The following is a 25,190-nucleotide window of genomic DNA, read 5'->3' on the forward strand; positions in this document are numbered from 1 at the left end:
AGCCTGCCATGAAGCCATTACAGAACTACAGCGTCGGAGGACCACACATTTACCTAAAGTCATGTTTTAATATAATGGGCACAAGCCTGGAGTTAAATGGCCAAGAGCTTGTGAGAAAACTGCATGGGACACAGTAAACACAGATCACTGCTTTGCATTGGAAAGATTAAGTGGAACAGTTGAAAAGAAAGAGGATAAATTTGGGGACATCATCTACGCATATGGAAGTGAGAGGTTTGGAGTTGAAAAAAGGAAGGAAAAAGTACAAACTATTCCTGGAAAGTCTAGACGGCAGCAGGAGATTGAACGCTTAGTTAGAGAAAGGAGACAGCTGAGGAAGCAATGGAGCAGAGCAGAACAAAATCAGAAGGAGGGACTCAGTCTGTTACAAAGGGTCATAAAAGATAAGCTTGCAACATTGTGCAGAGCTGAGCACCTACGGAAACGCTTCAAAAAGAAAGAGAGTGTGAGAACTAACTTTTATAAAGACCCATTCAAATTTGTAAAGAAGTTATTCACCAGTGAGAAAAATGGCACACTAAAAGCATCTAAGTTTGAGCTGGAGAGATATTTGGAAGAAACACATACAGATTCAAAAAGGCAGAAGCCTATGTCATTTCCTTCAGACATGCCACCTATCAATCCACTAGAATACCAAATGGAGGACTGTGCACCTAAGTGGAAAGAAGTAGAGCAAGCTGTGAAAAAAAAACAAGGGCGTCATCATCTCCAGGGCCTAATGGAGTTCCGTACAGTGTACAAGAGTGCTTCAGGAGTTCTACGAAAGTGGCATGGGAAAAACAGATTGTACCCAGAGCATGGCGCAGAGCAGGTCGGGTCTTTATGCCAAAAGAAAAAGATTCTACAAGCATCAGTCTGTTTCACCCTATTTCCCTATTAAACGTAGAAAGCAAGATTTTCTTAAAACATTATTACTCAGAGATTGTCAACTTACCTATTAAAGAACTGCTTCATTGACACTTCAGTACAGAAAGCGGGTATTCCAGGTTTCCCAGGATGCTTAAAACACATCAGTGTGATCTGGTAACAAATTCAATCAGCTAAAAAGGAGAGGAAGGAGCTCCATGTGACATTCCTGGATTTGGCTAATGCATACAGTTCAGTGCCACATGAACTTCTTTGGGCAGCATTTGATTTCTTTAGTGTACCGATGACAATAACAAATTTAGTGAAAGCCTACTTTGGAGATTTGCAATTTAGTTTTTCAACTTCAGAATTCAGCACTACGTGGCAATGCCTAGAAGTTTGAATAATGGCAGGCTGCACCATTTCTCCACTGGCTTTTACCATGGTAATGGAAGTAATTATTAGGGCATCAAAATGGGTAGTGTGTACAAGGTTTCTTTGACAACAGTAGGGAGGCTGGAAGCTTTAATCAGTTCATACATCAGGAAATGGTTGGGAGTTCCACGCTGCCTCAGCAGAGTGGGACTTTATGGTAAAGGAATACTGCAGCTACCAGTCTCCGCTCTAACCAAGGAGTTTAAGTGTGCCAAGGTCCGACTGCAAATTACATTAGTAGAGTAACGCGACAAATGCGTAAGGGGGGCAGCACCTGTGTTGAAAACTGGAAGAAAGTGGGCAGCAAAGAAAGCACTTCAAAGGCTGCCCTTCGAATCGGTGATATCATGGGGCAAGTTCAGCATGGAAGAGGGGGTCTTGGTCTCAGTTCAGCTCCTCCTACACGGCACAAGGCATTACCAGCTCAACGGAGAAAGCTGGAGGAGAAGATGATGTGCGTAAAGGCCGTTTCCAAGGCCAAGCACGGAGAATGAATGAGATGGGAGAGCGTGGAACAACACAAGATCGACTGGCAAGACCTATGGACAATGGTACAGAGCAGGATCAGTTTCCTCATCAGGTCAACATATGACGTTCTCCCATCACCACAGAACCTAAACCTTTGGGTAGGAGAGGATCCCTCATGTCCTTTGTTTTCATCACCTGCAACATTAAGGCACATTTACAGGATGTAAGGTGGGTCTTAGCCAAGGACGGTTTACATGGCGCCATGACAAGGTGCTGCAATGTTTGGCCTTAGCATTGGAAGACAAGCATAACATGACCAATAAGTTGCCACCAGTTCCAACAAAACATTACACACAAAAGACAACATTCCTCTGCCCAGGAGAGCAACCGCAAAGAAAAGGTGTTAAAACCAAGCCTCGCCCAGGACAACTGGAAGCTGCTAGAGGCTGGCAAATGCTGGCAGATGTTGGTCAACGGCTTGTTTTTTCAACCTCAGAGTGCCACCACTAACCTTCGACCAGATATTGTCTCATGGTCTGGATCAGCACACTTTGTTCACCTGGTAGAGTTAACTGCTATGGGAGGATGCTGTATGAGAGGAAAAAACTGCGGTATGCTCAACTAGCTGCTGTAGCGGACGTCGGATTCAGTGGCCAAGAGTTGCATCTGTCACAAAGACGGCCGGGGTGGGTGGCGTCAGACCAGAAGCAGGAAATAAACAGAGAGAGAGGTGTGGTTTGGTGAAGCTGAGCGAATGCTTTCGCTCACCATTTAATAAACAGAACAGAAAATAAAAGGTTGGAACAGACAACACAGGGCACGGCACTTGAGGCCAAAATAAATAGACGAACAAAACGGACTAGACAGACAAACAAACACGATGAGCACTTTAACTATTCACTTTTACAATTCACAATTACCTCCGTCTCCAATCCCGTTCTCCACTCACCGAACACCCAACCTCGAGTGAATGCTACGTGTCTCTATATATACTGTTGTGCTGGGATTCAATTACTAATTAATTATTCACTTGAATCCCAGCACGTGAATTAATTCTGTGCAACCCCGTGCTCACATATTACATTTAACCAGCACGTGAAGTGATTTGTGCCCTCCTCGTGCCTAAATATAAATCTACCTTTTTAAATCACACGTGAAACACAGACCCGTTTATATCCCGTGTACCAATCTATACACCAACATTAACACACGCACGCAACATACAACACATAATATGCACACAGGGGCGGGGCACATTGCCACAATCGCACAGTGAAGAACTTATCTGCAGCAGAGAGGAGCAGCAACTGGCTGTGATTGAGATGGAAAGATTCTGGTACAGGTAAGTAAGCTGGGTTGATTTGAGTAGGGGATGGAGGGGGGTGATGCTGGGATGTCAGAATTGCCGTTGAGCCCTCTTGAGGTGTTGTGGGATGGAAGGTGCCCACTTGAAGAACCCAGAGATGTATGCTACTTAGCTCAATCCAGACATTGTCATGCTGATGCACTGGGGAGACCGCACTGTGGTTGATCCCCGGAGCCAGCATCGCAGCCGTTGTGTGTGCTGATGCACTGGGGAGGCAAAATAAGCTGATCCCTGGAGCCAGCATTACACTTCAGTCATCAGCAGAAGGATGCCTACATCATCAGATGGAAGGAAATGCAAATTGATGGAGACGCAGATGGATCACATTAGTTTACTGTAAAGCTACATCTTAGTTGGTGCTTATATTGGCAAGAGCCAAGTTCAAATCAGAATGAAGTTTTAACATCTACTCTCATGTAATGGAAATAATAATCCAAAGTACACTCAATGCATCCTCTACTTAGAGCTTTCGTAAGACAAGTGCCAAGGCGTTTCCTTGTTTTAATGCTCCTGTTGTTCCACTGGTTGAATTTACTGAGAGAAAGGCCTCTAATATGACAACATGCTTTCTTATGCACTTTGGAAGGACCTTCATCTCACAAGATGGTGCCCTTCAGACATCTTTTGGAAATCAATAAGTGTCTACATTTCAAACACCAGATTTCATTACTATTGACAATCTGTTAATATCTTCTGCTTGTCTTGCACACAACCTTCCATTGAAGTTTTTTTTTTAGTGCACTGGGTATAAAGTTGACATATCTTAACCCTTTAAATACCGTATAGGTACTGTAAACAAATAAAACATTGCATGATGTTTACATTCCTTTTTCTGTGCCCAGTCTGCAGGGTGACCAAGAATTGTATTCTTGGGTTCCTGTACATGTGTTGGGATCCAGCATGATGAGCACACACAGGTCGGCTGTTAATCAAACATGTAAACAGCATTTATTTTAAAATAAACAAAAAAATGGTAATACGAGGTATAAAGTTTATATAATATGCAAACTACTAATCATATTTTGACGATTCTCGAAACCAGGTTACCTCCGGGCTGTAAAAACGCATTATACGTGCAAGCAAGAAATGTCATTAAGTCTTTACCATAACTTACCTTATACATTATGATAAAATAATCAATTTTTGCCTTTGGCCAAGCGTCATTCACAGACACACAGAGCATACGAAGTAGCCATTATGAGCTGCATGAATTTTGCCAGATAGACCAGCAGCAAATTTTCAAGAACACCAAAATCTTCGGGTGCCTATGGGTTCAATGCAACATGAATAGGAATGGTGCCAGTTGATTTGACCACTAATATACAAATAAGGGAGAGTCAAATATGGGAAGTTCTGAGATACGGTTAATAGATACTGTACATGCACCTTAGCTATCTCAGAAACGGATGTGCATTGCTGATGTATGCAAATGCTTTAATTATACTGCATGATGTAAAAAAACAGAAGTCATAAACAAAAAACAGCCCTGCATTTTTAGCCCTACATTTCTGAGTTAATGTTTCTCTATAGCGGAAAGGAAAATCAAAACAAAACATAAAGGCATTCTAAGGAAACTGCATCCTGAATAGTTATGTTCAGTGTTTATTATTCACTTCCACATTATAGGTGACATGTCCATGCTTCAATATCAGGCATATTTAGATATGCCAGTTCAACCCATGATTGCTTTAGAATTCCAACCCAAGGCAGCCCTTGGCCACAACAGTGACTAATAATCAGTTTAGAAAAAGAAATGCAGCTTTTAATTTATAATTCCAAATTACTGATGTCTTATGAGCAGCTATGACAGTTATGTAAGATACTTAGGTCAATAAACCTAAGTGTACTTTCGGTGTTCACCAGTGTTCGTCTGTGGAAAGATTTGTTTTTTCCTTTATATGATTACAATTTCTAAAGTGAAAACACAAGTAGAAAACCACATTGCAGTCATGAGACAGTGTCGGACATTTCAAACGCTTCTGTTCATATTACTTTGCTAGCAGACAAAGAGCATGTTTTGATACCGGGCTTCATTGTAACAGCTATGGGGTACTGCCTCATTTGATCTATGCCTGCGTATCTATGTCAGATTAAAAACAGCTGCATACAGTTTGTAATAGTTTTAATCTTGATATGCAACTGTATTTTTAGTTGCTGCAAAACATATCAGTGATGGTGTACTTGTGTGCACTTCAGATTTCAACAACATCAGATCTTTTGAAATATTATTGCCAGACCACTTTTTAAAAGGTCAAACATTTGATATTATATTTCTTAAAATTCCTTTAAATAGGTTCAGTCTCATTGAAAGTTAAACTGTGTCTTGGTCAGGCATCAATAAAAATAAAGCCAAGCTGCCTTGGCTTTTGATTAAATCAGAGATTAATTTTAAAAGCATGTTAAATTATTAAACAGTATTTAGGGCTACCCAAATATAACAATTTTTAGGATGATATTCACAAATGCTTAAATATTAATCCATGCAAATACAAAGCAGTCCCATTACAAGTTTAATATGGAGGATGATAGTCATTTTTATTTATTGCATTTCCTTAAAACAAATTTGTTTTTCCCCCTTCACCATATTCTGAGCTCTGAACTGACAATAAATCTTACATCCCTTTTTACTGCATAGGCTGCCTGATTGGCGCTGCCCTGTCTAATCACAGCAATTCATTTGAGAAAATCCAGGCTATATTAAATGATCTATGCTGGCTGAAGGGATCAGATAAATCCCTGTGTTCAATAAACCAAAGCGCTTTGCAGACCGCAATCATTCTTAACTGGTGCACTCATTCAGATCAGTCTTTGCCTAACCTAGAAAACGTGTATGAATTTGCCTGCTGGCTCAATCTGAATATTGTTATAATGTGGCTTTATGCTTAGCAAGGTTGTTTTTAAACATAAACTCCTTATTTTTTTCACATTTCTAAAGTACATGAGGTTTTGCTTGACCAGCAAGGTAGCTACAGTATGGCTATTGATGTTTTTTTGACATACTGTATCATATGAATATAAATACCACTATATTTCTTATGCTGGTGTTTACCAAAGGGGGGGGGGGGGATTTGTTTCCAAGTTATTGCATTATGTAGACCATTTAAATAGGTCCATATGTACATTTAAGAACAAACATATTAGGATCTTCGTTCATAAATGTGGACCCTTATGCAGTGATTATGCCCTTCTGTCTGTCTGTCACACTGCATGGTGAGAACAGCAATACGTTTTTCAAATCTGCTTCAATTTTTTTCCATTAACTCCTATCCTTCTATTGATCAGTGTGTATTTGGATATAATTGTATGCATTTCTCTATTTGTAATAGCAGGATGTATATTGAGTGTGTTTTATTTGCTAGAACAAGAATTAAGAGAAACTATGACTTGGGTGCTGGTAAATTATTATGGCAACAGGCTGCAATTGTTGTCCTCCAAATGCCTTTTCTATGCATATTTGGTCGAGATCCAATTGAACAGATTTCTGATTGTGCACAGGCTGCCATGGAAACATTCATAGCATATGACGCAGTTAGTTCCTGTGAAGCAGTTCCACTGTCTAATTAGTTTCTCTGTGACGTATATACAGTGAATACAGACACATGGATGAAATGTAATTAGCTGAAATGTTTTGGTAAAATAACAAAAAATTACATATCAGATTATTATTATTATTTAGGACTATTAAAGACTAAATGAATAAAGTGTTATAAAGCATATAACTGTGGCATTATAAGAAATATTGTATTGTAATTCCTTTACACCAGACCATGAGGCTTTACACTTTTGTGCTACAAAAACTATTGTAATAACGGTTAGTGTGGAGTAGTGGTTAGGGCTCTGGACTCTTGACCTGTGGGTCGTGGGTTCAATCCCTGGTAGGGGACACTGCTGCTGTACCCTTGAGCAAGGTACTTTACCTAGATTGCTCCAGTAAAAACCCAACTGTATAAAAGGGTAATTGTATGTAAAATAATGTGATATCTTGTAACAATTGTAAGTCGCCCTGGATAAGGGCGTCGGCTAAGAAATAAATAATAATAATAATAATAATATACCATGTAGGGTTGTGTTAATAATATCCTAATATCCTAGTGTATGCAATCATACTAAGATGTATGAGCTATAAGATTACAATTTTAATGACACACTGCCTCTAGAAAGCCTATGTCAGGTTATCAAGTTATTATTAAAGGTTTCTTCTAATACCTTAGTTACAGTGCGTTACTTATAAAACTGTGTTTATCCTCTAAAATACACACAGATGTATTATTATTATTACTTGTTTATTTAGCAGATGCCTTTATCCAAGGCGACTTACAGAGACTAGGGTGTGTGAACTATGCATCAGCTGCAGAGTCACTTACAGTTATGTCTCACCTGAAAGACAGAGCACAAGGAGGTTAAGTGACTTACTTATGGTCACACAATAAGTCAGTGGCTGAGGTGGGATTTGAACCGGGGACCTCCTGGTTACAAGCCCGTTTCTTTAACCACTGGACCACACAGCCTCCTGAATTATAAATAATGGAATTATAGTTTTCATTTACCTGTGAACCATATCTTTTAGTTGGAGCATAACACAAAGTAATCCAAAAAGTGAGGAGCCAATTACATAATGGGAGCTATTCTGCCAGAGACTGTGCAGGACTTAAGCAGCTTCAATAAAGGTCACAGACTTTGCAGATGAGACCAGATTTCAAGCAACACAGACAATGGTTTTGTCATAGCTAAATTAATCAGTATTAATGAAGACAACCTTGAAAACAACCTTGTTTCCTCTTAAAAAACTGTGATAATTTCAAACAAAAACCTATGATGGACATAAACTAGTGTATAGCAATACTGAAATCTGTACACAATATTTTCCACTAGTTTTTCATAATAATTTTAAGGTTAAAATAAATCCTAAACATTCCAAAATCTAAGACGGTATATCTATAGGTGGCATGTGTAAATGCTGTGAACCTGAACCTCATGTCTATTACTTCAAGAATATGTGTAAGGAAAACACTGAGCAGTATACCAAGACGTGGAGTATCTTGTTACTACTTTGGAAAGTTCTGTTGCCACCAGTGCATTTAGTTGTACAATATTGGTATAATGTTTCCATCAACTTCAGTGCAAATGTATACTAAAGGTAAATATGAGTCTTCTGAACACTATTACATGCCTTTTCTGAATTTAACACAGATACTATTAGTTAGCATGGTTGTCTCCTTAACCAGCTATATCTGAAGCAGCAGAGAGGAGCAGCAACTGGCTGTGGTTGAGACGGAAAGATTCTGGCTGGGGATCTCAAGCACAATAGAAAGAAAGAAACGCTGATGTACAGGTAAGTAAGCTGGGCTGAGTTGAGTGGGGGACGGAGGGGGGTGATGCTGGGACGCCAGAATCACCGTCGAGCCCTCTTGAGGTGTCGTGGGCTAGTCGACGAAACACTGAGGATGGAAGGTGCCCACTTGAAAACCCCAGAGATGTACCCTACTTAGCTCAATCCAGACGGTTGTCATGCTGATGCGCTGGGGAGGCCGCACTGTGGTTGATCCCCAGAGCCAGCATCGCAGCCGTTGTGTGTGCTGATGCGCCAGGGAGGCAAAATAAGCTGATCCCTGGAGCCAGCATTACACTTCAGCCATTAACACCAGACAGAAGGATATCTACATCATCATATGGAAGGAAACGTAAATGGATGGAGACACATATGGATCACATTAGTTTACTGTAAAGCTACGTCTTAGTTGGTGCTTATCTTGGCGAGAGCCGAGTTCAAATCAGCATGAAGTTTTAACATCTACTCTCGTGTAATGGAAATCATAACTGTGTTTAAAGATGATGTTTATTTTCTACACATATATAAATATATTGTGCTACTGTGGAAATTCTTACAGAAATTCCTAAATATAAAAGGTACATTACTCTTATTAGTCCTGATTTTCAAATCCTTAAACTTGTACTGAACATTGAAGCAGAAAATAGGGTTTAAAACACTAATTTCTTATTAATAACAGTGCTTGTTTGAATTAATTCTAGGAGTTACAGTTGTCAGAGTATACTTCATGATAGCGTTTACTTACATTCAAGCTGAAAGGTTTTGCTGTCAGATTCATGAAAGCATCCAGGCCTCAGCCTGGTTGCTTTCATGAATCTGACAGCAAAACTTTTGACAGCAAAACTTCCTGCTCCACTCCCTGGTTGTTGCTTCTGTTTTGCTACAGTGCTTTTCTGTAAACTAGAAAGTATAATCCAGACATATAAACAGTTTATCAAACCCTGGGGATGGGTAGCTGAGCACGGCAGCCAGGACTTCAAGAAAATAATCAGAAGTTTTTGAGGTAATTAAAAAGGTTGGCATGTGACAGTTTTTCACTGTATTGTATTAGGCATTGTTTTTTTTTTTTTTACTGTATATCATGTATTATACACTTCTCTGTAATTAAAGTATTATGGATTTTGGTGTTACTGTATCTTGTAAAGCGCTTTGTGATGGTGGTCCATTATGAAGGGCGCTATATAAAATAAAGATTCATTGATTGACTGATTGACTACATGCTACCAGGAATACTTTGACAGTCATCTATAAAGTATGTCAGTTACCTACATTCCCCCCATTGTGGTGGTAAAATGACAAAAAAAGTTGACGAGCACAGTAAAGAATAGTATAGAATAAGAAATGGCAATGATAGTGTAATGAGAATTTGATAAATGGATCTAGATACAAATGAGGTGTTTGTATCATGGTGTATTCTAAATGAGTGATTTACAGTAAGTGGAATAATATACTGTGTGCTCAAGATAGGTGTAAAAATGTAAGTGTGACATGCCGATGTAAGTATGTACAGAGAAACTATCAGACTACTGAATAATGTTAATACCAAGTTTCATTACAAATTAATTAGTGATTTTATAGAGAAATGCAAAAATGTAAGTGTGAAAAACAAATGGACAATCAGAATCTCATACTCTGAAAAGGTATCCTAAATAATATAGTTTCGTGACTGGATAAGCAGTTTTGCAGATAAATGTATGTACAACCAGCTGTAGCTGGAGATTACCATGGGGGAGGTAAGCACTTATGCATTTACTGTAGATGTGTGTGTGTTTATGCATGTAATCATACCACACAATATACACAAAATAACTGTGGATCTAGGTTATCCGATATTGCCTCCCAGAATGCGAATAGAAAAAGTGTAGATAAAGCCAACACCATCCCTTTAGCACACGATTTAGAACGCACATCAGCACAACAACAAAAAAGCCAACATCTGTGTACGGTTCTGAGGATTTTTCCAATTGAAAAAAGTACCCAACCATGAACACCTAGTTAAAATTGAACATGTCTGAATTCATAGGCTCAAAACACCCCCTGAAGGGCTTAAACTGAACGACAACACTGAAGCAATAAGGAAGGACAAGGCGTTGTTACTGCTGACATAATTGCTCACCTTGGGAGAGAGCGGAAACTGTTGGCTAGGGGGCCTCACACCCAAAGTGTTCAATCGTGTCAGTATAATGAAATCCTTAGAGTGTCTTACTGCTTTTACAAAACTGCTTGTTAAAGAACAACTAACAAGAGCAGAGTGTGTTATTGTTCCATATTCAGTAATCCATCTGAAAGAAACTGGTATTGGCTTTACTGTCAATATAAGATCATAAAAGCAAGCCAATCAGATAGCAGGATTTAATAAGCATGAAGACTACAATAGTTCTGATTGGCTAACCCAATTATTAAAGGTCTATTATATTCAGTGTCCCTGCAAATATACAGTACTGTGCAAAAGTTTTAGGCAGGTGTGAAAAAATGCTGTAAAGTAAGAATGCTTCAAAAAATAAACATGTTAATAGTTTAAATTTTGACTCATCAGTCCAGAGCACCTGCTGCCATTTTTCTGCACCCCAGTTCCTGTGTTTTCGTGCATAGTTGAGTCGCTTGGCCTTGTTTCCACGTCGGAGGTATGGCTTTTTGGCCGTAAGTCTTCCATGAAGGCCACTTCTGACCAGACTTCTCCGGACAGTAGAAGGGTGTACCAGGGTCCCACTGTTTTCTGCCAATTCTGAGCTGATGGCACTGCTGGACATCTTCCGATTGCAAAGGGAAGTAAGCATGATGTGTCTTTCATCTGCTGCAGTAAGTTTCCTTGGCCGACCACTGCGTCTACGGTCCTCAACGTTGTCCGTTTCTTTGTGCTTCTTCAAAAGAGCTTGGACAGCACATCTGGAAACCCCTGCCTGCCTTGAAATTTCTGCCTGGGAGAGACCTTGCTGATGCAGTATAACTACCTTGTGTCTTGTTGCTGTGCTCAGTCTTGCCATGGTGTATGACTTTTGACAGTAAACTTTCTTCAGCAACCTCACCTTGTTAGCTGAGTTTGGCTGTTCCTCACCCAGTTTTATTCCTCCTACATAGATGTTTCTGTTTCAGTTAATGATTGTGTTTCAACCTACATATTAATGTATTTGCTTACGATTGTAAGTCACCCTGGCTAAGGGCATCTGCTAAGAAATAAATAATAATAATAATAATAATAATAACACCTTGTAACAAATTTTTTATTTTATTTTTTGTTCCTGGGTAGTAAGTGTTATTTCCTAATTGTTTATGCCTCAAAAGTATAGAAAATTGCTATTATTCCCCACAAACTTTGCTTTTGTGACCAGGACAGTGATATTTTGAAATTTACCTATTTCCAGTGAGAAAACGGGCGAATTTGTGTCTTTTCGTTCACATAAAGTCAGAAAAAAACAACATATGAATCCAAATTAACATGTATTTATACTAAAGTAATACAAAAATGACTACAAAAGATTTAGAAGTGAGTAGTTTTTCGAGATTTACGATTATACTGTAAATCACTTTCACGAATCAGCCCCCAAATGTAGTCTCCCATCATGTTCTCGTTATACTGTCCTTGGTAGCGGCGTTCAAAGTCCAGTATATCCTGGTGGAAGCGCTCGCCTTGCTCCTCCGAGTACGCTCCCATGTTCTCCTTGAATTTATCAAGATGAGCATCAAGGAAATTGTCTTTGGGACAGCAGGGACACCAAGGCGCACTACCACAGGCGGGACTGGCCACAGCGGACCGAGTTCTCTGTGGGGAGGAACGTCGTCAAGTGGGAGCCACTGGTGGACCCCCGGAAGGTGCTGATGCCACCACTGCACATCAAATTGGGCCTTATGAAACAATTTGTCAGAGCTCTAGATAAGGAGTCGGCAGCCTTCCAGTACCTTCAAGACTTCTTCCCTAAGCTGTCTGAGGCAAAGGTCAAAGCCGGTGTCTTCGTTGGACCACAGATAAAGAAGATCCTGGAGTGCAATGAATTCCCCAAGAAGCTCACTAGTAAGGAGAAAGCGGCTTGGAACAGCTTTGTCGCAGTGGTTCGGGGCTTCCTGGGCAATCACAAGGCCGAAAACTATGTGGAGCTGGTTGAGACTCTGGTGAAGAACTACGGCACAATGGGCTGTAGGATGTCCCTCAAAGTCCATATCCTTGATGCTCATCTTGATAAATTCAAGGAGAACATGGGAGCGTACTCGGAGGAGCAAGGCGAGCGCTTCCACCAGGATATACTGGACTTTGAACGCCGCTACCAAGGACAGTATAACGAGAACATGATGGGAGACTACATTTGGGGGTTGATTCGTGAAAGTGATTTACAGTATAATCGTAAATCTCGAAAAACTACTCACTTCTAAATCTTTTGTAGTCATTTTTGTATTACTTTAGTATAAATACATGTTAATTTGGATTCATATGTTGTTTTTTTCTGACTTTATGTGAACGAAAAGACACAAATTCGCCCTTTTTCTCACTGGAAATAGGTAAATTTCAAAATATCACTTTTCTGGTCACAAAAGCAGTTTATGGGGAATAATAGCCATTTTCTATACTTTTGAGGCATAAGCAATTAGGAAATAACAATTACTACCCAGGAACAAAAATTGTGTTACATAGTGTAATAATAATTGATGATCATTAGCACCTGTTTGGTATAATTGTTTAATCATACACCTGACTATATGCCTACAAAATCCCTGACTTTGTGCAAGTGTACCTAGAAGAATTGATGCTGTTTTGAAGGCAAAGGGTGGTCACACCAAATATGGATTTGATTAAGATTTTTCTTCTGTTCACTCACTTTGCATTTAGTTAATTGATAAATATAATCTATTAACATGTCTATTTTTGAAAGCATTCTTACTTTACAGCTTTTTTTCACACCTGCCTAAAACTTCTGCACAGTACTGTACATGTGTAATAAATTAATGATAGTGCTGTTGTTTAATACAATATATTAGTACTATATTGCAAAACTAAAGTACAGTGCTCCCCTTTTATAAGGTGGACATTTATACTGCGGAACAGGTTATACGGCAGTACGGTCATGGCTCCCATTTGCCCCATAATGTCATTACACACTAACACTAGTATTCTCATTATAAAGCGGAACACAAATAGCAGTCTCTTAACTATGGCTCCCGACTACAGTGTTATAAAGGGGGAGCACTGTATTCATTACTTGCTATATAACGGACCTTGCTTTTATCTGACAGATAATGGTCTACTGTTATTTTTCAGTCATCAATAACAGTTAGCATCCTTATCACTGACACAGCATTTTATTCATCATTATTTAGCATTTTGACATATTTTCAGACAGAGAGAATATGCAAATAATGTAAAGAATAGCCTGGAGTGAAATGTATGGAAATCACGCAATCAAGAGATTAAAGCAACCTAGTTATACGCCATAGCAGGAAGCATGTGGATTTTGTAATTAGCCTAATTAGCCTTTAATCCTGAGAAGCCATATCACCGTGGATTTTGATCTCTTCAGATCTTGGAAGCTGTGCGAGCAGGAGAGGGAGTAACCACAAGGAAAAAAAAATAAAGGTTCTGTAAAGAGCAATGTTCCAGCATTTGACTCTCTATGTTTGAGGCACAGACCATCATTCAGATGAGAAGTCTTTTCTGCTTCATGGATAATATGGATAAATACTGGAGGAAATCAGAACAGGCAAAAATACATTGTTGAATTTAGTATTCAGTAGATATAGAACAATGAGACACGGCACTGTGGGGCTTGGAATTGCACCTGCTGCACACATAGCAGCACTTTGTATTCTGGGAAGAAACCCCACCCCCAACTCCCTCTTTTTATTGTGCAGAACCATTTTCGCTTTGGTGGGGAGAACAGACAATGACAAAGCATCCCCTTGCAGAGAGCAGTTCTGCACTAAAAGCTCATTATAAATACTGCCCACTGGAGATTACACTCTGACAAGCCCTAGTCACCACTCTAGTGCAGTGCTGGTGAGGTTGTACTGGTAGTAGACACATCAACGGTTTATTCTTCAAAGCACCTCACAAACCTCTTTCAGCCAATACTCCCACAGACGATTTCAGCTTGGGAAACAGTCATGTCTTTGTTCAGTAACAATACCTGTAAATACTTTTAGCAGCTACATTTAAGGCTTGCCGCACCCAATTGGAATCTTGCAATACTTTACATTAGGTTTTAATGGCACTCTGTTTTAAAAAATGGTTTATAAAGAGATCAACATACCGGTATAAATATATATATATATATACTGATGTAAGTTTTCCATCAATAGCTCATTGGGCACATACACAACGTTATTTACATTTTAAATAGTGAGCAGATAGTTTGGTTGATTATTTGTGTAGTATTGTTCCTTGGGATAACAAAATACTGAGCTCAATGTGATTTCATAAAAACACCAGGTGCTCAGTGTTTGGTATTTGAGTTAATGCACAAATATATATATATATATATATATATATATATATATATATATATATATATATATATATAGATAGATAGATAGATAGATAGATAGATAGACAGATAGATAGATAGACAGAGATATTTTTTTTTCATTTGCGTAATTGATGTATCCAGGCACTGCTGCTCTAATCGTTCTATATTATTCATTCAAGAGCTAGTGAAATTAGTAATCTTAATACTGAACAGTGTTGATATTACAATTTAGAGTTAGAAAAAGGAAGATAAAATAGGCAGTAGACAATAACAGTTTTGTGTTTCACATATTTTCTAACTCCTGCATTGACAGGTTTTTAAAATGTAATTATCTAAATCTTGTCTCTCCATACCATATGCCAACCACCAGAATACATTAAAAGGGCACCTAAAGTAACTCAACATTTAGACAGCTGGACTACAGGTAATTAACAGTCAAGCATCCACCAGATGTCTGCATTCCAGCTTCACTGAAGTTAAATTGCCAGTGTTATTCATGGCGACACAGTCAATGTCATTCCCTTGTGAAATCAGTCCACAGCGCTTGCCCTATTAGATGTAACTTCAGAGAAACACTGTAGTTTATTTGTATACCAAGTTAAACCTATTTTCCCAACATTCTATACATGCCTTTGCTGACCAGTAAAAATTATGCACATGGTTTTATTACACATAATAAAAAGCATTTTAGAGAATTTCTGTGTAAACTTAGCCTCAGTCTCCAACATGTATTGTTTATGACAGTATTAAGAATTTTGTTTAATAATGCATTTTGATTCTGTAACTTTGAGTGTCAGAAATAAAAGCAATACTTTCAGATCTTTGGTCCTTAACGGGTTAACTAGCACCGTGTGGCACTGTTAAAAAGGTTAGGCTCGGTGGTGTTAGAACGTATTTTATAGTGCGTAGTTCTCTTAGGTCTTTCCAGAGAAGTCTGAAATGTCAGTTCTTTACGAAAATTGCTTGGACTTTAGGGGAAACCTGTGCTATAGAACACAGGAGAGTTTCCTTCACGGTTTTTAATTGGCCAACTGAGACATCCCCTTTACAGTATCATGTACTAGAGACAAGTGGAATGTCTGATTATACTGTATTTTGATGGCTATGTGTGCACCTTGATCTAATGGCCTTAACCAACTGCATTTTTAGATTTCTATCTTTTTTTCTATTAGAGAGAATAATTTGTGGTGCCAGCAGGTTTTTTGTTAAGCTTCACTTGATCCCTAAGAATCAATTATACCATAATTCAAGGTAACAGATTAAGGACAAGCATGTACCACCTTTTAATAAACCAAAAAGCAAATTAAACAATTTCTAGCAATTTAACAAATAACCTTTATATAAAAAAAAAAAAAAAAAAAAATTAATTTGAAGCTAGTTCATGACAAAGGTATTTAGTGTGTCCTCCTTTTGCTTTTTTTATGGCTTTCAGACGTTTAGACCAGTTTACATCTTGCTGGTGAAATATGGGCCCATTCTGGCTTGCATATTTCCTTCCGCTCAGACAGAGTGGTTACACAACACTTCGCTACAAAGCATTTCTATTGGACTGAGATCTGGAGATTGCAAAGGCAATTCCAGAACTTTTATATTTGTTTTCAAGAAGTCCAGACTGGACTTAGCCTTATGCTTTGAATCGTTGTCGTGTTGGAATATAAATTGCCGGTCAAATCGGCCTACAAGCAGATGGTATCATTGAACGCCATGGAATGTTTTTATACATGGCTCCATTCATTCTATCTTCAAATCACATGAATGTCTCCAGTCCATGAACTGCTAAGACACCCTCCATGATTGAACCACCTTCATGTTTAACTGTAGGTACAAGGTTTTCTTCATTAAAGGCTTTCCCTTTTTTTCTCCAAACATCATTGGTAACAGCATTAATTGTTCATTAGTGTTCTTGGGCATGTTTTACATGCCAATACAATTCAAATTCCAAAGTACTGGCATGGCAGTTAAGAGTGACATATCAGAAGATTCTTGCTGAAATTACAATTTTCCATTAGAAACAAAATTATGTCTTAAAGAACACAATATTTTTGAAGTGGGGATGATTAGGGATGCTGAGATACAAATGCCACATCATCAGTAACACATCCAAAATGTGTTGTTTAGTCCAAACATTGTTTATTAAAAAAGGTTGAACTTTATGGGAGTATGGGCTTACTAATTACCTTTGTCAACCAATATACATGCTTTACAAAGGCGTATTTTTTCCATATCAATAACTCAACATAAATACGTTCTTTAAACACATAGTACATAGACATGGGTCTGCTTCATAGCCTTGTGTCAAACCTAAAAGGCATGCTGTATTTACATGTATACATTACAGGAAAGAGCCAAGAGATTCAATGTTTTCTGGGAATAATATTTCCCTCATTTTACACACTGAAAAAAAACAAAGTCACCTAACCAGTCTGAATCAATATTTGCCTAAACCAGACTAATAAAGATTACACACCTAACATAAACAGGAGATAAAAATAAGACAGCTAGAAACTCAGTAGAGCTATAAATGATCCGTTGTCATTTAGATTTACTGACTTGGCTGTCCCAGCACATTTACGGTTTGGTGCATTCTGTAAAGTACATATTATACTGACCTTGTTTGCGGTTCTGTGTCTGACTTCAGCTTCATTCTTTCATTTACCAGAAAGCTACTACTACAAAAAGCATTTGTTAACTGGAAGGAGATTTAACAACAGAAATGTGCCATTTGTATTAATAAAAGCTATGCATACTACAGTCAGCACTCGCATATCCAGCCCTATACAATGTTACTGTTACAGTGTTTTCAAGTTACCGGCTACTGTACCTGTGAATAGAAAAAACCATCATACCTAAATACACTGGAAGCAGCCTCTGAAAAGTGTAGGCAGGAAATCCTTATTTATTTTTTCTTCTCCCGCTGTGCAGGGAAGCTTACTGAACCACTCTCCCAGGGAAAGATGGCAGTGCCCTTGTCAGTGCATTGAAATAGTCGGTAAACTATTTGCCATCTAATGTTGCAGTTCTGATCTTGTGTTTAAGGAGGATGACCGTCCTTGTGTGGTCATGCTAAAACCCTGGAGCCCTTGTCTTCTGTGTTGGTGATCTCGATTTATTTAATTCACACACAAACACAAATTCCTGCTACAAAAAGCAGGGCAACACTTAACCACCAGAGTAGAGGGGCTGTTACATGAAAAAAAGCATAACTAACTGAAAGCTAGAAGGGGAAATTATATATATTATAATTATATATATATATATATAACATTTATTTATTAATGTAATTTATTTAAACACTTTGATAAAACAAAAACAATGAACAAAAACCAAAAGTGCCTATACTGCCTACGTCCAAGCGAATATAGGAGAAATTTGGACAATGACTGGTAGTGACGTGGGTTTTTATGGAGGAAATGACATGGGCTTTGGCGCAAAAAAAGATTATATCAATGACCTCTGGGTAAGAGATCATTTTATTCCTCCTGACCAAGCAACATGGAGACCAGGAGTTCACACTGTGTGGAGTTCATCTGACGAGGTAAAAAATATTGGTTTGCCCAGCACAGGGATAAGAAATTCTATTTAAGAGTTTTTTTTTTTTTTCTTCTTCTGATGAATTAAATGTTTGAGTTTAACAAATTATCATCCATCAATAAACAATAAAAAAGCATTAGCCATTCTAATTATTAATTGTCATTTCTGTAAAAAAAATTTTTTTTTTTTTATATATTTAAAAGCCTGTTTGAAACCACACAGTGAACGCCACACAGTGTGAACTCCTAATAGTTTTTCTCCATGCATTATAATAAGCCTGTGCTAGAACATTATAAAAAACACCATTTAGGCCATTCATTTAAAACTGGCTTCTTTATTCTACCGGATCTTAAAAGCATTAGCAGCATGGAGCACAATTCATTGGTTGAATGAGTAATGGCCATCCAGGCATGGACTACTCCCCGTAATTCCCCACAGCACACTAAAATAAATAAATCTTTTGGAGCGCTGATTGAAGTTGCAATGAAATCCAAGCAACAAATTGGTGCTCTTACAGAATTATATTTGGCCAATGCCAGCAATCACCACAAAGTGTTCTTTAATCATTTTTATGTCAGTAATGTCAAGATTCACACTTGCGGTATACACTACAGCATTGTGGGTCTTTGCATAAATTGACCAAAATTCTCTGTGCTTAAGATTTTAGCTTTACTGAAAAAAAAGTTACAGGTTAAAAGGCAATATAGATGAAAGCACATCTGTTCTTTTATTTTTATTTTTTTTCAAAAGCCGAAGCATTTCTACCACCACATTATCAGCCCCATAGGCTTGAAGTGAAGGCAGCATCACCAACCCTGTATACTGTATAACAGCAGCCATTTTATACAATCAAAAGGGGCATATTCACAAATGTGGAAGGTTGGAGAAATGAAGTAGCATAATGCAGAACATAAATCTTGTCTGCATTAGACAGCTTTGGTGAACATACAGAATCTTGCTAGTTTTCCACAGATTTCTATAAAATAAACTTATGAAATGTCAGCTATCCAGCCAGCCTGTGCTTAATGAATTATAAAACAATTTTGTGAAGAACAACAAAATAAACACACTGTGAGCTCTTAATGGATAAAACACCAAGTACCCTTTACTGCACCAAATAAGAAAAATGGAAGAAGAGAATCATCAAGGCTACAGGGTCTTTTGTATTTTCTCATATGCAGGATAGAGATCATTTACTGAGTTCATTGCATATCACATAAAAACTGGAAGGGTAATCATACCCTGAAAAATATGTACTTCATAAGCATATATTAAACATAATTAAAGGAATAAGAGAGGTCAATTTATTTATTTTGACATGTAGTTTAACAACAGTGTAAATCCCAAAACTAGGGGGCATGTACAACATCAATCCCTTAATTCATATGGAAGTAGTTTTGTAACCCACAAGCCAAAAACACTAGTATCTTGAATACCTGAAACACTTATTTAAGTAATTGTGAACAGATCCCTGCTTGGATAACATCATTATTCATACCTAACGACAGCATGGATTATTTCAACTGTCAACCATTTCACATTCAATATTCAAGCAGTTTATGAGAAGACACATTGTTTGCACTACTGAATAGAGCTGTCATTAAAAAAAGAAACAAATTAAATATGTGCTTTCTAGAAAGCAGACATAGGTGACCTCTAATACCTTTGCTGGTGAGCATGATGACTGCACTGCTTATCTTCTAAATAGTATGATACTGGAAATCACAAAAAATAAATGTGCCAAGAAACTATAAGTAAACATATTATTTCACCATTTCCTGATAATTCATAATACAAATTGATTTTGGTTCAATCAAATTGCCTAAATAGTCAAGAATCCAGTGGTGTCATCTGAGAAGTTCAATCTCTTTGAATTTGATAATGGAGACTCCTCTTTACAAACAGTTTACAGTATGTTCCTCCACGTCACATATTTTGTGTGGGTGTTGTCCCTTATTCACTTCTATGGCTATCAAGTTTGACCTATCACCGTCAATGGCCAGGTCTGAGATTTTAAGGCCATAATGTTGGACATTACTAATGTACAGTCACTACCAAAGAACTAATGTTTAACTAAAAAAAAAAAACCCTGCAACAAGTGTCATCATCATATAAAAATCACCAGTATTTTTTCATTTAATTATTTATTTCCACTCAATTTGAAAAAAAAAAAAAAACCTTGGGGGGGGGGGGGGGGGGAATAAAATATATGTAGGGATTTCTTCCTGAATGAAAACAAAATGAATGGCTATGAAAATATACACTTTTGGTATGCTTACTAGATGACAGCCTAAGGTCTGAAAAGAACTGGAAAAACCCCACAAAATGTTTACTTCAAGCTAAGGTAGACAACAATCATTTTGCCAGCACAGAAAATCCTTCAACAAATAGGTTCGAGTGGATGCAAGCTGCTTTTGTCTGATGAAGCTCCTGACAGTTCTTGGACACGCTGGTGAAAACGTTCATACTTCTTAATCCAACCACCAGAAAACCAGTGACAGACTGTAGACTCAGAATCTCAAGTGGGATTTGTGCTTCACCATGTACCTGTTTGTTTAATAAAAGAAAATCAGTATCAACAAAATGAAACCAAAGAAAAAGTTGAGTCCCAGGAGAGCAAGGAAAACGCATTGAGATACAAATTTTGTTAGGCTGCAGTTTCATACATATTGATGTGTACTTGAACTTTATGTCTCGGTATCAAGAACTGAACTTGGGCCGTGCACGTTAAAGCTGGCTTGCTTTTTTGTATAAAAGGACTGTTTTGGGCTGTTGAAACAAACTTGATCTGTAGTTTATTCCAATTATGGTTACACTAGTTGTTAATGAGGTATGTACAGCTATGGCCAAAAGTTTTGTATCACTCTAAAATTTCAAAGACTAAGACATAATTAAAAAACAAACGCACGCACACACACACATTATATATTATATATATATTATATATATATATATATATATATATATATATATATATATATATATATATATATATATATACACACACACACACATATACACATATACATATACATACATTATATACATACACACATTATATTTATATATATATATATATATATATATATATATATATATATATATATATATACACACACACACACACAGTCAACCTAGGTTAACTCGACATCCCACAGGGATGCCATTTAGTCAAAGAAACTACAAAATGATAGTAATAGTAGTACAGTATTTCAAAATGTCACACTGCTCAATTTGTCGGTTTTTCATTAAGCATATGGAAAACTACAATCATTCAATATATTAACGTAACATTATTCTGCAGGGTTCATTCGACTTTAGAAGCAAAATTCTAAAGGGTGATGCAAAACTTGTGGCCATAGCTGTACATCACGCAATATGATCCAATGCACAAACACAGAGTTATATGAATCATCTTACTGTTTTTCTTAATATATCTTTTATACTAATAAAATAAAGATCCCAGTTGGATTGCAATATGTGATTTCCCTAGCAGATTTATCTGTTTGGAATTGTTCAGAACTTAAAACACAAAAGGCAGAGCATGAGTTACTGGCAAACAAACAAAGGGAAATAAATCATAAACTGGCTGAAACTATCACAATGACTACCATCTCTTGCTGTGGAGATCTGGCATACAGAGGAGTAGTGCTAAACGTATAAACAATGCTACTGACACAATAACAAATGTGCTGTCCTTCATACAGTAAACACTGCACAACATTGCTCACCTGTCCAGTGTCTCCCAGAAACGCAAGAAAATAGGTCTGTCCAAATGCCTTTTGTGATGGCTTAGTTCCAACACAGTCACATCCCACTTCTGCACATTGGGATCCACCTTTACCTCATCGTACTTGAGGTGGAATGCTCTGACTAAATATAAACAATTAATTAAAATATTTTCATATCATCACTAGGGCAAGAAAATACAATACCAAGCTATCCCCAATGTATTCTATTTTAAAGCTTAAATAATAATACTATTTCTGAAAAAGTACAGACAAAACAGGGAATAAAAGAAAGCTCATTAACTTGGTGGGGATCAAACACTTTCTGCTGGACAATTTAAAGTGAATTAATGCATTGCTAGCAGCCTGGAGGTAAATACCCACACACGCTTTTTTTAACAATAGGTTATCTTAAGTAGGTCGCCGAGTTATTTCTATTCATTCTTTTGAAAGAATACATTCAGATACAATTTAACAAAACTCTATAATCCCTTAATATGTTTCAAGGACATGATTTTCCAAAAATGCAATTGTGTTTCAATTGACAAGATATTTCAACATCTAATCGATGATTCACGGGATGCATCTGGTCCATTTCCCTGGATTTACTGTGATCAGACTCAATTGTCTAGGTTATATCATCTTTTGAAACATGTGCCTGTATGTGATGACTCATGGTTAAAGAGGGCTGTGTGGATTGTGGACACATTAAGCAGGAAAACAATGGATTTAATTCCCCATAAAAGCTTACTGTACAAATCAAATAGCTTTTGGGTTCAGCAGTCTTTTTTTAAAACCAGGTAGCAATTTAAATTTGAAGTAAATTACTTGAACTGATCAGATCTGGAGTTTACATTTTTTATTTTAAAGCCTTACTTGGAAGCGACATGATTTGCTCTGAAGTTTAGCCTGCCTGCCAATCAGGATTTTAATGTAATACCTTGACTTCTTGTAAATTACATTTCTAAATTTGCAAGTGAAGTGTGCTTCTAAGCAACCACTTTGGGAGGGGGGGAAAAAACAACACAAAAAAACCCAGCTTTCAATTAACTTACTTTTTGCAAATATATCAACAGGTGACCCATCAGGCAGGACCCATGGCCAGCCCTTGAACTGCCAAGCAGGACCCTGCACAAATACTGCCACAACTCGATCCCTGAGGGCACAAAAACAAGAAAATCCCTACGTCACCTGGCAAAAAATAATTCTCGAAATATTTATTATGTATTTGTTACTTTCATTAGATGTCAGATCATTCTAGATGTCTTTAACAGTTGATCAATACGAGGTTTAAAAGATAATACATTCAACAAAAGGTGTCAAGATAATCCAAATCGGTGTTGTGTGATAATGACGCATTCCATTATTGAGAACTACCGGATTCTTTATATTACTGACCTGTACCATACTAAAAATGACCCATCTTGTCTTTGTTACATGTTTTTTTTTATACTTGCAAGTATCAATAGCTAAACACAGATTAAAACAGTGACAACTGTTAACTGTTTTACACACACGTAGATTTAATATTGAATTGTTTTATGTCATACTAAAGCCAAAGACCAAGAATCCACAACACATTTTGATACTTGATTGCACTTGTATTGTCCATTAAACCTTTAGGCAGGCAATCTACTCCGATGTCACATTATGTGACCCTGCTTCTAAAAGCAATAGACAAAAGGATTTTAAAAACTTGAGGTTTACTGGACTTTTAAAACAGCAACAGACTTGCACAGTATATTTATGTACCCCTGCACAGGCACACTTGCGTTTTGGCTGGAATGTCCCTGAAAATCTAGGAACACTACACGAATCCCTCACTTGTGAGGGAATATGATTTGGACCCTTGCTAAGAACCTAAAGTCATTTTATTTACTGTCTCTGAAAGGAAAATGTGGATTCACATTCAAAAGAATACCCAGGAGGCACAAAGTCACTTTAAATCTCTAAGGATCTTTTAGCATTTCATGAATATGGATTAAGTGTCATACAGCAGCTGACAGTGCTACTATAAGGAAAGCAATTCACATTTGCATACATTTCTTTTTTTAATGCCACCATTATGGAAAGCCAATGACTTTTTTTCTCCACTGCATCTGTGTTTGTATTGATAACCATAATTTAAGAAAACAGTCTGAACTAGGGGTGGGCATCGATATGAAAATTGTGTATTGATATCGTGCACGTATTTCGATAGATAATATCGAAGTCTTCCAAAAACACAGAAAAATATAATAACACAAATGCAATATGAAACATATATACATATAGACGTTAACAGACAAGGTCTTGTTATATTGTTTTTTTACTACTCCATGCCATCATGAGCCATCTCAAAACTGAAATATTTCTATACTTCACTGCGCAGGCTAGCCAATCCAGAAGTAATGTAATCTTCTCTGCATATAAATGCATGACACATCTAAAAGTATTAAGTATGGTGTCATGCTGAATGTTTTTATGTTTTAAAAGTACATCTCATTTATAAATCCCGAAAGTTCACATTTTAAAAATACATTAATAACAGTTTAAGTAAATCGCATGGAAAAAATGCAATAAACCACACTGATACATGCACATATCTCAAAATAATCCCAATGGTACTTAATGCAGCATGCAAATAGCGTTTAGTACCTTGTGAGCACGCTCTAAATGGAAGATATATATATATATATACAGATATATATATATATATATATATATATATATATATATATATATATATATATAGATATAGATAGATATATATATATATATATATATATATATATATATATATATATATATATATATATATATATATATATATATATATATATATACATATACATATCAAATTACTTAAGTCAATTTTCCTGTTAATTATGTTTGTTTGTGTTAAGTGTGTCTTCAGGTGTGTATCCCTTTAAAAAAAAGACGGTCCTGTTTCTTAATTAGTTGATGCACGCACTTTTTGAAAACAGGATATAGTTTCCAGTAAGGGATTGGCGGTGAGAGGAAACAGGTGAAGA

General features: G+C 37.2%; 1 protein-coding gene across 1 annotated transcript in view; it reads right to left on the reverse strand.

The window, feature by feature from the left end:
* Positions 1 to 19,003: 19,003 nt before the first annotated feature.
* Positions 19,004 to 25,190, reverse strand: part of LOC117408151 (parafibromin) — a 90,780-nt gene continuing 84,593 nt past the window's right edge. Inside the window, exons 15-17 of the mRNA XM_034013160.3 lie at positions 23,232 to 23,332; positions 22,180 to 22,321; positions 19,004 to 20,995 (exon numbers count right to left, since the gene is read on the reverse strand). Of these exons, the coding sequence (XP_033869051.1) occupies positions 20,959 to 20,995; positions 22,180 to 22,321; positions 23,232 to 23,332 (280 nt within the window). The 3' untranslated portion in view covers positions 19,004 to 20,958. The remainder of the gene's footprint in view (positions 20,996 to 22,179; positions 22,322 to 23,231; positions 23,333 to 25,190) is intronic.

This window comes from Acipenser ruthenus, chromosome 10, assembly GCF_902713425.1.
Source record: "Acipenser ruthenus chromosome 10, fAciRut3.2 maternal haplotype, whole genome shotgun sequence".
Taxonomy (NCBI): Eukaryota; Metazoa; Chordata; class Actinopteri; order Acipenseriformes; family Acipenseridae; genus Acipenser; species Acipenser ruthenus.